General features: G+C 41.5%; 1 protein-coding gene across 3 annotated transcripts in view; it reads right to left on the reverse strand.

Annotated features, from left to right (window-relative positions):
* LOC146625173 (uncharacterized) overlaps window positions 1-16,288 on the reverse strand; it is a 61,337-nt gene that overhangs the window by 38,398 nt on the left and 6,651 nt on the right. The window contains exon 1 of one of the 3 annotated variants that reach the window (XM_085362649.1): window positions 14,664-15,401. The exons of 1 other annotated variant lie outside the window; for it this stretch is intronic. In XM_085362649.1, the coding sequence (XP_085218775.1) occupies window positions 14,664-14,997 (334 nt within the window). In that variant the 5' untranslated portion in view covers window positions 14,998-15,401. Of the gene's footprint in view, window positions 1-2,994; window positions 3,575-14,663; window positions 15,402-16,288 lie in introns of those variants that run through there. One more of the 3 variants, XM_085362651.1, reaches the window with a different exon arrangement.

Consider the following 16,288-nt stretch of genomic DNA (forward strand, 5'->3'; position numbering starts at 1 on the left):
TGTAGTCCTTACAGTCCTCTGTCGGTCTCTGATTGTTTCCATCTGGTCAGCCTCAGGAATCTCTCCTGGATGTTCAGAGCATACCAATGCCACAGTAGGAATATGATACCTGACTTTCTCTCCCCACCTCCCTCCTGCTTATTTCCCCCACTCTCAGTCTCAGTGACAAAATACTCCCATTCCTTTATCTCTCTGGCTTTCTTTTAAATCTCGGTGTATTTTCTATTGCTTCTGTCATGCATGCTATCTGCTCCCATGTGTGAACTGGGTTTTAGTGGCATCACCCCCTGGCTCTAAGCGCTATAAGCACAGCACAGTGTGTGTTTGCTGCATGTGCGTATGCATTCAATACCATAAATATGTGCATGTGGGGCAGCCCTCAGTGCCACTCGGTGATAGTGCAGGGTCCAAATTAACTAATTTCTGCAGCCCTGCTCGCTTATTCTCTCTCTCTCTCTGCCCTCTTTACTGACTCCCTCCGTTTTTCATTCACTCGCTCACTCCTACTCCCTCTCTCTCTCTCTCTCTCTGCTGGCTTCGACAGATCGTTTTCATAACCACTCTTCTGAGGTCGCAGCCTCGTCTGCAGTAGTCACGCAACCCCTTCGCCTGCTCAGTCAGCTTTACATTCTCTCTCTCTCTCTCACACACACACACACACACACACACACACACACACACACACACACACACACACACACACACACACACACAGAGTCTATGCACGCATACTCACACTACCACAGCAAATACTACACTATGCTACACAAAGAGCCCTGTCTTAAAGAGACAGTGTGCATCTCGCTCCCTGTAGCCACAACATGTTACGGGCTCTGCTTTTAAAGGATCAGCATGTCTATTTTTGGCTCTGTGCGCGCTCAAAGCATTCCTGCGCTCGCTGGCAACACACACACAACCTGTGGATGCAGCGTGGAAACGTAACACTAGTCAAAAGCCGGTTTCCCTAATAAACCTCTGATTACAATCGGTGCCAACAATTTTATGCTTTCTTTAGAATGAAATGGAAACAAAAAAAGAGAAGACAACAAAAGATTTTCATGCACGCAAAACACGTATTCAGTGGATTATTCACACAGTGATATACATGTTACGTAATATTGTGCTAAAAAAGGATCTCTTCGTGTGGTTAGAGCACACTTAAGACACACTATTTTTGCCTTTACCTTTTAACCTCAAACCTCATTTGAATCAGTGCTGCAGGCTGCTAGAGCAGGTGAAAGTTTTATATTTACATGTTAAGATCACTGAAGCAAAACCAGAATGAGTTTTCAGTCTTACTCTGTGAACTCTTTCTGTGTACTTCCAACTTGATTATGACCACACACAGAAAGAACTGCATTCTTTCAGATGCCAGAAAACAGAATTGCACACTGTCCTGTCCTGATCAGGACGTATTTACGTTTGCCAATCTGTGTTTGCCCTGCTCCTGTCTCTGTCTCGCTCCTGTTCCCAACACCTCTCCATCCTCTCATCACCTCTGTACTACCAGGATAGCCCAAGGAGGAATACAGAGTAACTGGGAATGACAGGGAGCCAGAGGGGAAAGTGTGCACAGAGAAAGTGAGTGCTAGTGCTTCTGAGCAGACAGCATGAAAGAGAAACAAAGAAGTCATTATTACTGCTGGTCTTCTAAAATGCTTTCAAAATCCGTACAAAGCTCTTTCGACTTACAAATCTGCAAGGGCAACATGGCAACGCAAATCTAGCAGAGAACCTCGGAAGTGAAGTGACTTGAAAGCTGAGCACGCGTTGACCACACCCAATAAGTCAAAGCTTGATTTTCAACAGGTAACAAAAGCACTGATGAGCAGCTGCTCTTGTGGCATCGTGGCCTATATTTCTAACAAAGAATAGCTGCGGTCACAATAATGCAATAAATTTCTGTGAATTCCTCTTTCCTGTTTTCTTTGTGCTCAGACGTAAACAGAATATAGAATAGAAAGATCTCTGTCTGTCCTGTTTAGGATGCGAGTGAGTAGCTGCAGGTTTATGTTCTTAGCTGGTAATTAAGTGAAAATTCACCTCAGGCCATGTAAATAGTGTAATGCAAAGGTAATGTGATGAGTAGTCAAGCTAATTAATTTCTTCAAGGTCTAAGTAGGTAGAAAAACACTTTGCTTAGAAAATAATGCATTATTCTAAAAATGTTTTTAAGATACTCAGCATTTCAGTACTCATATACAAATTTCATTACTTTTAATAGTTCCTAAAATACTTCTTCAGGTCATTTTTTTCATATTCCATTGCTAAGCTTTATATATCTCTGCCGAACTGGACAATATGCAGCCATTTAATCTATTCTGCTAAATGTCTTAGCTAGCTAATATTAGCTTGCTAGCTAGTCGAAAATATTGTTACTTGTTGGCTTTTTGTTTCAAGGAAACTACCTTTACAGTGAGAACTATAAAAATGATGTAAACTTTGAAGTTTGAAGTTTTGAATGAATTTACTTCAGAAATTAACCAGACAGCACTATAACTTTAAGTTTTAAATAATGGTGACTCGGGAGAGCAGGTCAAATCCATTAACATTAGCATTAAGTGAAAAGGTTAGCCATAAATGGCTACTTTCATTTTTTAAAAACTATGTAACTGCATTCTTTATCTTAAGAGTAAATTTGGGTTGCTTTACTAAAAACTGGCAGGTCTTAGCTTATATAAAATCCTTTAAAATATTTAATCTGTTGCAGTTTTTTTCCTGTATTTCAGAGGATAAAATAGAAACCAAACTACACACAAACTATACTACAACAGAAGGTATTTAGCACAAGCCCAAACACAGAGATTCAGAGTGCCAAATCCAAATCCCAACAGCCCTGCCATGCCCTACTAAGCTAGGACCGGGTCAATCGTCTTAGATTTGCCTAAAGATCTCAGCAACGTCCATTTGTCGCATATAAGCACACACCCAGCAGTGTAAATGCATAGACATGCGTGAACACACACAAACTTTGTTGAGTTCAAATATTATTACCTGCGCTGTAGTTGTATAATCAAAGCTGACATTTTGACACATACTCTATGCAGACTGGACAATAATTCTATACAAGCTGGAATGAGATTTTCCAGCTCATCAAATTTCAGTTTGTGTTTTTTGTTATGACATCACCAGTGAGGGAGTGGAGGCCACCATACAGTCTCAATATGGCCTGGAAATTGACAGAGAATTTGGCCAGGAGAGGTTGCATGAGAAGGGGAAAGACTTGAAGTAGCAGGGAGGGGAGGCTTGCCAAAAAGTAAAGGCTCAAGCCTGAAGGCTTTTGGCAGGTGTTTTGTCTCTGCTATCCATCCAGCTGCTGACTAAAAACATGGGAGGTGTTACAAGAAAATCTATTAGCTGTACAGACAGACTCTAATCTCAGTAATCTTCTGTTCTAGCTACTTTTACCAACTACTACAGAGTGACGGCAAAGCATATCGTACTGTTAAAAAGTGGGACATTTCTCATGTCTAGGTTGTTCCAATATATAACAGGTATGAAAAGTCAGTCCAATCGGAGAGGATGCAGCTCCAAAACAACTCCATGAAGATCTGTTACCAAAAAAAGAGTTGAGTTAGTGGATAAACAGAAGAGTCAACCAGATGCAAACTTTCAGCAAATGATTAAGGTCATTTTTCTGGAAATCCTGAATCATAGTTAATTGTCTACCACAGCAGCGCCAACCTCATCAGTAACGTCTGCCAATTAGGTCAAGCCTGTTTCTACATGAATTAACCCATCTGACATTTTAATAAAGATGGTGGTCCAGTGATGGATGAACGGAGAATTGGTGTTGCGATGGCCCAATGAATTATGCACGACAATTTCCCTCCTTTCCGCCTTTTATTTTAAACCTCCTTTCATATGTTTCCAACCCCCCACTGACCTCTCTTGAACACCACTCATAGCGCTGGGTCTTGCGTGACGCGTTGACCTATTTGTAAGATGCATCCGGTTATGCAGCTATGAAATAATTCTGACTTCTGTCTATTTTTCCTCTTTACTGGGAAGCGGGAAGAAGTGCAGGGCAACAGGAGAGGTGAGGGAGTCAAGTAAGGGAAAAAAAGAAAGCGTGTGCAGCTTCAGTTACTGGGAAAAAGTGCGAGAGAGGCAGGCTGAATCCACACCAGCAGGCAGTCAGGCTGAGGTTGTCCAGGCCTCCAGGCCAAGGTGTGGTGGCACCACAATAGAGGAAGGATTAAATGGGAGATTAACAAGCTCAGCGTGAGTAAAAACAAAGACAAAAACAAAAAAAAACACCTGCCCGCATGTCTAGGATATAACTACACACAATTATAAATTAAGAAATGAAACAGTGAAAGTGAAATTTTAGGTGTAACACATGGTTTTGGTTACATTTTTTTCTATCCCTGTATAAAATAATCAGTGTTTATCTCAGGTTAATCTGCATGCCAGTAATTCAAATTGGTCTCCTAGGCAAACCTGTGTATCTGGATAAGATCAAACATGAAAGACAACAGATTCCCATATGAACAGATGGTAAGGGCGATCTGTTAGCCGCTCAAAGATCCGACAGCAGCTTCAACTCAAGTGCGACACACTGACAGACACAATCAGTATTCGCTGTTGCTGCATGTTTGTGTGTGTGCGCGCATCTATGTGTGCGTGTGCGCATGAGAGCGGGTATTTATAAAACTATCACCACATTATCATGCCTAAGACATGTGAGCAGGCGCGGCATCTTCATCCTTAATTCGTTTAGGACATATTGAGGTCATTTTCCCCGGGTTTACACAACATTGCGTGAGAAGGATCCAATTGCCCTCTGTGAGGGCGGCAGTGCCTCCATGAATGTGGCCTTTGAGTGGCGAGAGACCAGTAGACATGTAGACAGCCTGTACTTACTGTATGTGGGAAACAGGCCCGATGCGACTTCAAACGTCCACAATGATGTTATTATGGTGCCCCCCCCCCCCCCACCACCACCACCACCACCCAACCCCCCCTCCTCCCTGAAGACTGTTTCCTTCTTTCTCTTCTTTCTGAGAACTTGTTGCTCATGAGTCACAAGGAAGGAGTCTCCAGTGATCTGTTGTTTATCCTCATATTACTCATGGTAGGATTTGGACGAATTCCCGCTTCAATTTCAAATAAGATGTTTTTTTGTTATCACTCCCTCTAGAGATGGAAACTGAATTATCGCTATGACAATCCCCTTTTCTCCCCCTGTCCCGTGGCCAAACTGCATTTACAGCATTTATTTCAATGAGCAAAAGAATGCGCAGAACATTGGGCATCATGGCCATGTGGTTTTCAGCAGAGGTGGGGGGGAGAAAGTCATCCCTGTTTTTAAAGGTAAACAGGGATAATTTGGTAGGGTGTAATGGAAAAACACATGAAAAAGTTCTGCTGTGATAATTTGGCTGTTTTTAAAGCGATAACCTTAACCAACCCTAGCCACAAAAAAAAGCATTTCACATCCCTTCATCCTTAAGTGGGCTGTCTATATCGTTGAGCCAAGATTATATATAACACAGCTTCTCAGTAAAGATTTGAGAGGCAATCATTTCTAAGTGGTAGCAAAATTTAACTTTATCCCCAAGCAAAACCAAACTTTTTACAATATTTTGGTTTGCCACAGTAAAAGTATGTGAAAAGAGCTTCTCTGAACTTGTATCAGACAGCTACGGACGACGAGTGGATGTGACTCAGCTTTGATTTTTGTGCTATATTTACTCGGGCTTTCAGCCTCGGTGCGGGCTGTCATATCAACATCTTCTGGGTGTCAGAATCTGTGCTGGGCCAGGCTGACTTTTGACAGCAAGAAAGTGGGTTAAACATCAGAATGGCTTTTTTTTAAGTCACATTAATTTGTCAAAATTTTGCCTTCTTGAGTGTTAGGTGCTGTAAAGCAAACAGAGGTGATGATGTCTTTCTTCTTGTCTCTTTATCTTGTGTTAAGCTTTTCTATAGTATATCATAAACATATGCATGTGTTTCATAAAGCAGAGTCATCAAACAGAGAATCTGAAAGGGGAAGTCTCTGCATTGTGGCTTTAACAGTACACAAACATGCCAACACACCACTCACTTTTCCCATTAATCTTCCAGCGCTCACACTAATTGTGATTCCACATTGCATGTATTAATTTAGACACGGAGCCAAGAAAAGCACTGAGCTCCGTTATAGTCGAAAGAATCCTGTGTAAGAAATCAAATATGATTGAAAAATTATGGGAGTGGTGTATGAAAAATAAACATGAGTGGAAGCCACTTCCAGCTCTATATTTGACAGATGACAGTGTATGAAAACACAGATCAGACAGCGTCGGGGCTCCGGCTAGATAAATGTGACCACATTTGTGTGTGGGGGGAGGTTTTATGTGTGTTGTGTGTGTGATGCATATTTAAAACGTTTGCAATTTGATGATGAAAACAAACCCTGGCACATTAGCATGGATAATTTCCCAGCTCCGCACGCAAACTTAGAGCAGGGGAGGGCCCCAGTGTGAGAGTGTGTTGCTGTGGGTGAAGCCAGCAGCTGTTTAAATCCACTCTAACAGTGCTCTCTCCACAACATGCCAATTTAAACAATCCTCAGGGACAGAAACAGTCCAACGCTTCTCTTCACCATCACTTTGTCATTTTCGCTCTTTTTCTCCTTCCTCTTCTTTTTTTTTCATGCTGTTGAAACTATTCGCCGTGCGCAAGTTTCACAGCGTAAATCGCCTACATTGCTGCGGTATACATGATGAGCTCATGCACCTGATTTGACTTGATCTCTTTGCTCACTGTCATGTACTGTCTTTAAGAGCTCATGCCGCCGTGCCTGATGAATAATAAGTCATGAGATCAGTCCTGCACTTATCCCTGGAAGGTCCAGAGCCTCGCTGCCTGTGGCTCCACTTCTACTAAGGTCACGAACCATGGTGACGGGAAACAGCCGTGCCCAAGTATTTATTACATAAAAAGATCCTATTTAAGTAGAAAAGCCCAGTTTTGCTCCTTGCTCAAATATTTCAATACTGCAGAAGCTTGAATGGAAAGTGGCGCTCAAGAGACAAATACTGAGAAAGGTTCAGTTAAAGTGCGAGTGATGCTGTGAAGTAAATGTGCACTACAAGGCTGAGTACAAAGTTAGATTTTAATCACTGAAAGGAGCTGAAATGTTAGCTTAAGGAGAGAAACTGACACGGACGTCGTATAAAGTGAAGGAAAACACGTATGTCGTATCAAGCACGTAGGTGAAAAGACGGTGTCAGCTGAAGCTGGCCAGAGTGCAAACAATGAAAGCAGCTGTAGTAAAAAACAAAGGAAGTTTGTGAAAAAAACCTTCAGAAAAGCTGAAGGAGGCTTGTTTTTGGTAGCAGAGATCTGACACCCGCAAGGATTCAACGCGTCAGCTGAAGCTGAAGCGTACTTTAAAGAGATGAAAGGAGTGGAGATGAAACACTAAAGAGAGTACCAGCTCCTCACTAAAAATATTTAAATCTCCTTTAATATAGCATTAACACTGACAGGCTTTAAAAAAATGTGTGTTAAAGAATCATTAAGTGATGGGAAAAAGAGTAGCTTTTATATTTTTATTCACAGGCATGTATTTGTAGACTCCTTCTTAAAGAAATAGTTCAAATTCCTGCCTTAAAAATCAAATAGTGTAAAGACCAGAGTGAACCAAAGCAACTCCCCTCAAGATAAAACTGCAACGCAGCTGTTAAAAATAGCATCCTTCCCCTTCATTATTCAGTTATTACATCTTTTATGCTTTTCTCCTTTTCTCTTCTTTATTTTCAGTTGACACTGGAAAGTTCAGAATGCCCAGAAAGCCCCAGACAGCTTTCACCATGAACTCCCACAGTGGGCCTTTGGTTTGCTAGTGATGTTAGTGAAAACCTCCAGTGGGGCCCAGTGCGTCCAGCAGCTTCCTTAACAGGAAAACTGCCCTGGTTTCAAGCTCTGCAGAGGAATTAACTACTGTGAACCCAGTTACAAATAAAGCAAACACTTGTTTGAGTTTCCTGCTTTAACAGCATCTCGCTAAAGCTTTTGCAAAGTCTGTGTTAAATGTGCGGTCGTGCTACATTATAATCCCCACTTTAGCTCTTCTGAATAACTTTACGATGTCGTGTCAAGTCCAGTTAACACTCTGGGGATGCGAGATGAAACTCCCTGCCCTGCTGATAGTCTTGTTTGCGCACACATGCACACAAATGTGCACATCCCAAATAAATCCCGGTAAGCATTAGGGCCCCCGTCACAGCTCTGTTTACTGTAGAACACTTAAGATATACCTTCCTTTCTCCTGGCTAACAAATAACACCCGGAGGGCTTGAGGGCTGAGCCAAGCACAAGTCACGCAACTGCCTCTCTCTCTCTCTCTCTCACTCAGTTGCTTCTTCCCTCCCACACACACACACACACACACACACACAAACTTTCATCTTCCTGACTGACTGAATACCTGGCTGCCTTGGTGAGACATTTGCCCCTGCAGAGCCTTCCCCCTTTAACAATGCGCCTGGACGCTGTCAAGTCACAGACGATTCTGCAGCTGTTAACTGATGTTCAGCTTCCCTTCGTCTTTCTTTTGCTTTGGCCGTGTACAAGTGAATGCATGTGCGCATACGTGTGTGTTTGTGTCTGTGAGAGATAAAGCGCCCTACCATTACCCTCGTTCTCTCTCACTGTACCCTCTGCTTGCGTCTATCTCCAAACTAAAAATATTTTGTCAAGCTCACTCATTCGATCATAATTCGGCAGAGAGCAGGAGTTCACTCAGAGTTCAGTCTGCTCTGGGTGTGCAGAGTGCAGCAACGGCCTGCCAGCCAATAAAAAAAAACACACACACACAAACCCTTTTAAACACCCTCTTGCATCACATTCTCTTGTCCTCTTTAATTAGCTCTTACTATGCCCTTTCTCACTGGAATATATGCCTTTTATAGGAAGATGTTTTCGCTTAGTATTATTTCAATTTGTATGGTTGAATCTGCAACACACTATGTAATTCTGAAAAAAAATCTTCCCCCCTCTGAAAGCTTCTCCAAATAACCCTAACTTTATATGACATGATCCAAGGAACTATTTTTCTATTTTTACTCAGGCTGCTGTTTTTCCCATATCACATGCTGATGAAAGGGGACCTCATCTGGCTGACGGTAGTTAGCGTATCGAGCTGTATCGGGTCAGATGCCACCTTTGGTTAGTGATCTTTCCAACCGCATGGAAACATATCGATTTACATTAGGGAACAACAGCAGGGACCGGGTCTGGGCATTGTTGCACACTGAAGCATGCTTCAATTAAGATAAATGGAGGTGACAGACAAAACAAACGGTCTGATGTACAGTATGCTCGGGAGACCAGAGCATAGACACAGCCTGACGACATGTCGTACACGTGGTAGTCGTGCCATGCCACGATCGTTATCACTAATATTGCTTATAACGAGCATATGCTTTGGCTCCTTTGCATTTAATCCTCAACGCATTGCTTCTGGTGCTTGTAGAGCGTTACCAGGTTCAGGAGTCTGTAATGACGATGCATTTAGGCGCATCTGTGGACTACATGTGTGTTTGTTGAATTTGACCTTAATTGTGTTATTTTGATATTTATTACCAGATTTTCTTGGCATAACATTGACCACTCATTCACTAGCAACTGTAAAGAGTCTCTCAGTTTGCCATCAGGCACTCCCTGTGGTCAGTCCATGAAAGCAGGATGCTTTGATTCCTGCCTTAATATATATATATATATATATATACATATTTAAATTCTTTATTTTTTTCTTAGTTCCCTACCAGCAGTGTTGCAAAATCGATTTAGTTTCTGAAATCCGGTAATTCCACAATAAACACATGCAAGACTTTTACAGGAAGACGTTCTGTTGAAATGCTCGCATGCCACAAAAGAAAAAACCAAATAAACAAAAAAAAGCTTAATGAGTTATCAAATGGGCTTTCAACATGTGGCTTTAGGAAGTAGTAAACCTGTAAGCCATATTCCATGTTTGCAGGGACATCAACATTGTCTATTTGTTTGTTTTGTGAAAGAATTAGCATAAATTGGCATTTCAAAAATATTTAATCTAATCCAAAAATGAAAAAGGGTAAAAGGTTGCAAAGCATTGCAGGAAATGCCTGCTTGTAACAATAAATAAATAAATGGCACAGTGCAAACCCAAAGAAAAAAACGCTTTTTAATGAGAAATAAGTCTGCCAACAGCGTTACCATACTGTTACTGTAGATTCACTGCACAACCAGCAATCTTTAAATACCATTGACTTCAGAGTAGCATGTTAACATTTCTAATGGCATGCAATAATATTGTAAACAATGTAAAACACCAGCTGGGCTATGTCAGCGTGTTTGTAGCTGCGCTGCTTCCTTAAAGTGCTCCCATAATATTATTATCATCTTAATCTCCAGGGGCTTTGGGTTGCTTGCTGCCTCCCTCCTTGCCCACCCGCCCCCCTCCACCCTCGCTCAGGCTGCGTATCGCACTAAGCGGTAGTTGTGACAGTGATTACACTAGACAGCTTCAAACAATAGTGTTGGGCCAACAAAGGCTGCTGCTCCCTCTGCATGAGCCCTGACTGTCTATTCACACTCACTCAAACTGAAACACACACTCTACCCGTCAGTCAGCATGCAGGCACGCACACACACACACACACACACACACACACACACACACACACACACACACACACACACACACACACTTACACCTCCCATTGCTGAATGGTCTCCACTAGCTGTTACAGTTGGCGTCTAACGGGGCTCCTATTCTGCATTGATTTGAGCAATTCACTTATGGCCTTCAGTGATCCCAGGGGACTCTTGGGGGGCCCCCCAGGCCTACAGACTCCAACTCCACTCAAGTGAGTTCAGTGTCTATGGCACAAGAGGCCAAGCAGAGACAAAGCCAGTGTCATGCTTTAGATTCAAGCAACTAATGAGTTAACTGTGAGGATGCTGAATGCGTACGGCGACATTTCCATTCATGGTTTTTGACATATACAAGGGATTAGCATGGCTGGCCAGTCGCACTACTTAACAGCTATTGTGTGGCTGATTACTGCAAAGGGGGGGGAAACACATGCACGAGGGTGGGAGAGAGAGCTGACATGCAACGAATGCGCTGCTGAACACAGACTCAATGGGCAGACAATACCTCTATGTTAGCCATAAAACTACTCAAAGCTAAAAATATGCACGCATCCAGGGCAATTTTTCTTTTACAAATTGCCTGGATTATGCAATAAAAATGGTATCACCCACTTAAGGTGCTTATCCCACCTAAAACTATTTGATTAGTGTGATTTTAATGGTGAGCTTAATGGCAAAAAATGTTAAAATTAGTCCAAAGATTGGGACAATAACAGACTAGTTTAAGTTGGAGTGGACACCCTGTAATCTCTTATGTTGTAAAGTAAACAGTAAAAAACACTAACAGTCAGTCAGAGCAATTCCTTATCTTGGATTAGATTTTTTGATCTACAAGTTTTCTACCAATGGGTGCTAGGGAAAGTTACATGGGTAAAAGTGCTCACATTAAAAAACAAAGACTGTCAGTAGAAGTATCTTTGTCACTATACTGTGTATAAATCCTTCTGTCAAACCCTTTCCCCATCAAACCAGCTGGATTTTTGCATGCCAAAATAAATGGAAAGAATGATAAGAACATGAGCACAGGCTCATAACAGTGAGAACACCTTAACATTTACACTGGAAATGTATTAAGGGGCCATACATCTACCTTTGTATACAGACATCGCATGCAAAGGAAAGAGGAAGAAGAAAAAAGCCTGACCACTGGCATTTAGCTCGATCACGCACTCCTCATGAAGCAAAAATGGAGACGAGAGGTGAATTTCTTCCAAAGAGGTCAGAGAAAATTACAGGAGGGCAGAACACAACAAAGGGGGAAAGAGGAGAAGACAGAGATAAAAAGAAAGAAATGTTGGGCAAAGAAAAAAGACAGGGATGGGTAGAAAAGAAGGGGTGGGGGCTCTGGTGGATGTGTACCCTCATTTGAAGATGATAATCTTGCACAAGAGCAAATTTTGTCGGCTTCAACAGCACACACGGAGATGTTTTGACCCATTATCTCCATGGATGCTCGTAATCAATACACACAAGTAGCTCTTCTGAGGATGTACTGATGTGTGCTGATCGGAAAACGATGAGAAGCTGCATGAAACGCTTTAATGAATTGTCCAGAAAAAATAATCGTGAGAATGGAAGCTGCTGGCTCGAGCTCTGGTTACTGTGTGTCACGAACGCTCAAAGGAAGCTTTTGTCCACTTTCAGAAACATGGCGTTCACACCATCACCTCTCACTCTCCTACTTTTGGAAAGTCTTGGAATCCAGCAGCTCGGCATAAACTGGAGATTTCATGCAGCTGACATCAGCAGAGCAGTCAGTCTGTATCCGTCTTAAGGCTTGTTGCGACATGTGACATTTAACTGGCACGAACGGCAGATTCATGTTAACGTCCACGCTAACATTTTATTGCTTCTGATGCACTTAAACATTTAAATATACGCAAACATGGAATCTTAAATCAGCTCGTAAGACTTGCTTTAGCTACTCAAGAAGTCAAGAGTCAAAATAAATGAATTAATAAATAAAAGGGGTTTAATAGAGGGTTTAATTGGAGATAATTTATTTGAATTTTAGGAGCACGACCACACCTCCATACACTTTTTTTGGTTCTCTGACTATACAGGACCCGCCGTTCCAGCTAGTGAAGTGTTTATTTAAAACACACGCGCGCACACACACAAAAACTATAGATAAATACAAGATGAATATCGAGCTGAGCAGCAAAACCAGTCAGTGTATATGCCCTCAAGCTAACGTGTTCAACATCTTCATGTTGACATTTCACGGGTATAATTTATAACAATGCCCAGCAGCTGAATCATTAACAGACACCAGCGTTTCAGTGACAGGAATATCTTCTTCTTCTTTTTTTTAAACCAAACAAATAAAAACATTTCCAAAAAGTTGGGATGGTGTGTAAAAATGTAAATAAAAACTGAATGAAATGACTAGCAGATGAGATGGTTTTTTACTATTTAGCACTTTCTGCGCGTCCTGAGGGGACTTACTGCTGAGAGCAAACTATTTGAGGCCTCTAGTAAAACCGCTGTTTCTTTTTCTTTTTTTCTTTTTACATCTTTTATGTGGGTGACATTCTGATGTTGTAGTATCTACAAAATGTGGTTTGGCATTGTTTTTGCTAAAATAAGCAAAGCCTTCCATGAAAAAGAAACCTGCATATATTACTCCAGACTGTTATATATATCGTTTAGCATTGATGAAGGCTTCGCAAAGGTGCAAGTTACTGAGCTTGGGCTCAGACGAGACAGTGGCTTTTCTTTGTTTCTACATGCTTTTAACTTGAATTTATAAAAACACTGTTAGTTTTCAGAACTGTTCCCAGGCTCGTGCTGGGGTTGCCACATTAGAAAAGTGTCGGTTTTTAATGCTTGTCCAAGGATCACTTCATTCAATATTGGTTCTCGGCCTTCTCCCTTGTGTACAGAGATTTATTTAGCCTCTCTGAATCTTTTAATGATATTACGTACCACCGATAATGAAATCTTTGCAATCTTATGTAAAAAAACATCAGTCTATCTGAGCACCACAGGGGTGAAAACGCCAGCCCACCTTTACTTCTGAAACACTGAGCCTGTCTGTAATGTCTTTTTATACTCGCTTATGTTCCTAAGCTGTTCTCAGTTAACCTTGTTTATTAAGAGATGTTCCATCGCAATTACAGGTTACAGTTGCTGGGGCTTTTCAAAAATATTTTCTGTATGGTAAATGGTAAATGGCCTGTATTTATATAGCGCTTTACTAGTCCCTAAGGACCCCAAAGCGCTTTACATATCCAGTCATCCACCCATTCACACACACATTCACACACTGGTGATGGCAAGCTACATTGTAGCCACAGCCACCCTGGGGCGCACTGACAGAGGCGATGATGATGATTACACAAATCTTTAGGTTTGTAGCTGCCAAGTCCGCAACATTTTTGAAATTTAAAAACAGGAATAGTCTAGACAGGATAGACAGATTAAGGCACAAATATGTGTGTTGAGTCTAGGATGCTAACATCTACAGACCCATAGATCTGTACTGCGCTGGACTAAATGGGTCAAATACAAATTGAACAAGCTGTTGATACTTTCTAATAGCCTGGTTTAAAAAAGGGAACAGCTGTGAACGCCGTCTATGATTCACCGGAAATTTTTTTGGAGAAAGCTTTTTGTTTCCTAAACCGCAATAAACTGACCACATGCTGACCTTTCTGTTGCTAAACCTTTTCAGTTCATTTACAGTCTGCTCAGATCACCGATTTGTCTCGGACTCTGCCTCGCCATCTTGTCTGCCTTTGGGTTGCAAAGTATTAAGGAAGGAAAGAGTGTGGGGTCACTCCGAGTTTAGTAAACACAAAGTCCATCTGTAATGTGACCTGATACACATTTTCACCCATGGGCAAAGACTCCATTCACAAACGGCTATCACGCAGCAGCACTTCCCTCTTTGGGAAATCAAATGGTCCGCACTTTTATTACCCGGATTTGATACAGACTTGACATAAAAAGGATTAACTCAATTAGCAATGAAGACCGGGCTTACGTCCGTGAAATTCTCCAAAATTAGGAGGTGATCTAATAAGAACCTGATTGTTTTGTGCTGTTCCATCCTTCCTCATTTGCACGGCGAGTTACAAAACTGTCTCCTGTCTGCTGGTTGACGTCACAAATGGTGTGCGCCTGGCGTGAGTCTGTGGGTTCTGTGGTCTTTTTTTCTCTTCCTCTTTTATTATAGCTCAGCCAGCATTTAGAGTCAGACAACACGCATATATAAACCTGTCTGCTATTAGCAGATCTGCGCATTGATGGCTGGTAAACAAAATTCAGTATACCAGCGGGATGGTGGGCACATCCCAACTTGGCGTAAACTGGTAGACTTGCACTGAAGTCTCTCGTTACATTGTCTGGGTATGTTCTCATACGCTGTCAACACCCCGACCGGACGACAGCTATGAGGGACGGTTGGGTTTTAATTAAGGACTTCCAGAAACACACACGCACACAGATTTCTAAATATACTTCAATGCAGTGTGGATACATTTACACCGCAGGTATTTATATTTGGACTGAAATCTGTTTTTGGTGGTAACATTAGGGAGTGTTATGACATGCACTCCTAGACAGTGCTAAGTTTTCAGATCAGATGATTTAGCTTTACAGGTTGCTGAGAACTGTGTGTAGAGGCTTTTTTATTTCTAGAATTAAAGAGAAGGATCCATTCTAACTCTGCTGACTCTATCTATATTCAGTATTTATCATGTTTACGATTAAAAAAAAGATTTTGTAGTTGTAACTCCTTTAAGTACCAAGAAAGATGCAGAAAAACTATTAAAATAACTGTTGTTCTACCAAACTTTGTGATAGTTTTAGTTGTTTTTCATAAAGTTGATTGCCGGCATGAGGCACGAAGGCATGAAGCAATATATCCTTGGCAGGATTGCAGATGGATTTAAAAACAAAACAACACACACACAAATCCTATAAGCACACTGGATATCATTCGGTGATTATATTTTAAAGTGCAAACAACTTCCCTGCTGCATCGAAAGTACATATTGGCCCCAAAAAGTTCATTTTTGTCCTGTTCACACCACAGAAGAACTGTCTAACTAACTAACAACTGATACATATCTGCATTATCCATACAGATTTAATATAGGTTTGATAGTCTACGTGGTAGATCTGAGTACAGAAAAAGGCTGCAAATAATAGCACGCAGGAAACGAGTGTGGCATAATTAACTGTTTATTTACAGAGGTTCAGTAGCAAAAGGTTTAAGATCATATTTATTCAATGCCATGTTCTCTGGTTAGGAGAACGCTTCCTGATACAGTCAGGTGTCTATTCTTGGTTACTGGGAAAGTGTGGTGGTCTTAGAGCCTTGTTTGCAGGCACAAAACACCAAGAGAAGTTTCAGGACCAACTGAAACAGTTTTTTTCTTCACACAATTCACGTTTGAAAATGTTCCGCTCGATCGGAGACACGCTGATGTGGAACGTGGCTGCAACAGTATTTCAACCACAAGCTGCACTCCAACTTGCAAACGTGTGACCACATTATAAGCAAACAAAGACCACAAACAGAGCATAATGATCCCTGACATTTTTAAAATATAAGTCGTACCAACAGCTAGTATTAGTGCATTGTTATGAATTACATCAACCGATATAAAACCCATAACAGTGCAACGCATTCAGCCCTAGTTATTAG

This window comes from Diplotaxodon limnothrissa, linkage group LG9, assembly GCF_057381915.1.
Source record: "Diplotaxodon limnothrissa isolate DT_005_m linkage group LG9, D_limnothrissa_male_GT1.1, whole genome shotgun sequence".
NCBI classification, from domain to species: domain Eukaryota; kingdom Metazoa; phylum Chordata; class Actinopteri; order Cichliformes; family Cichlidae; genus Diplotaxodon; species Diplotaxodon limnothrissa.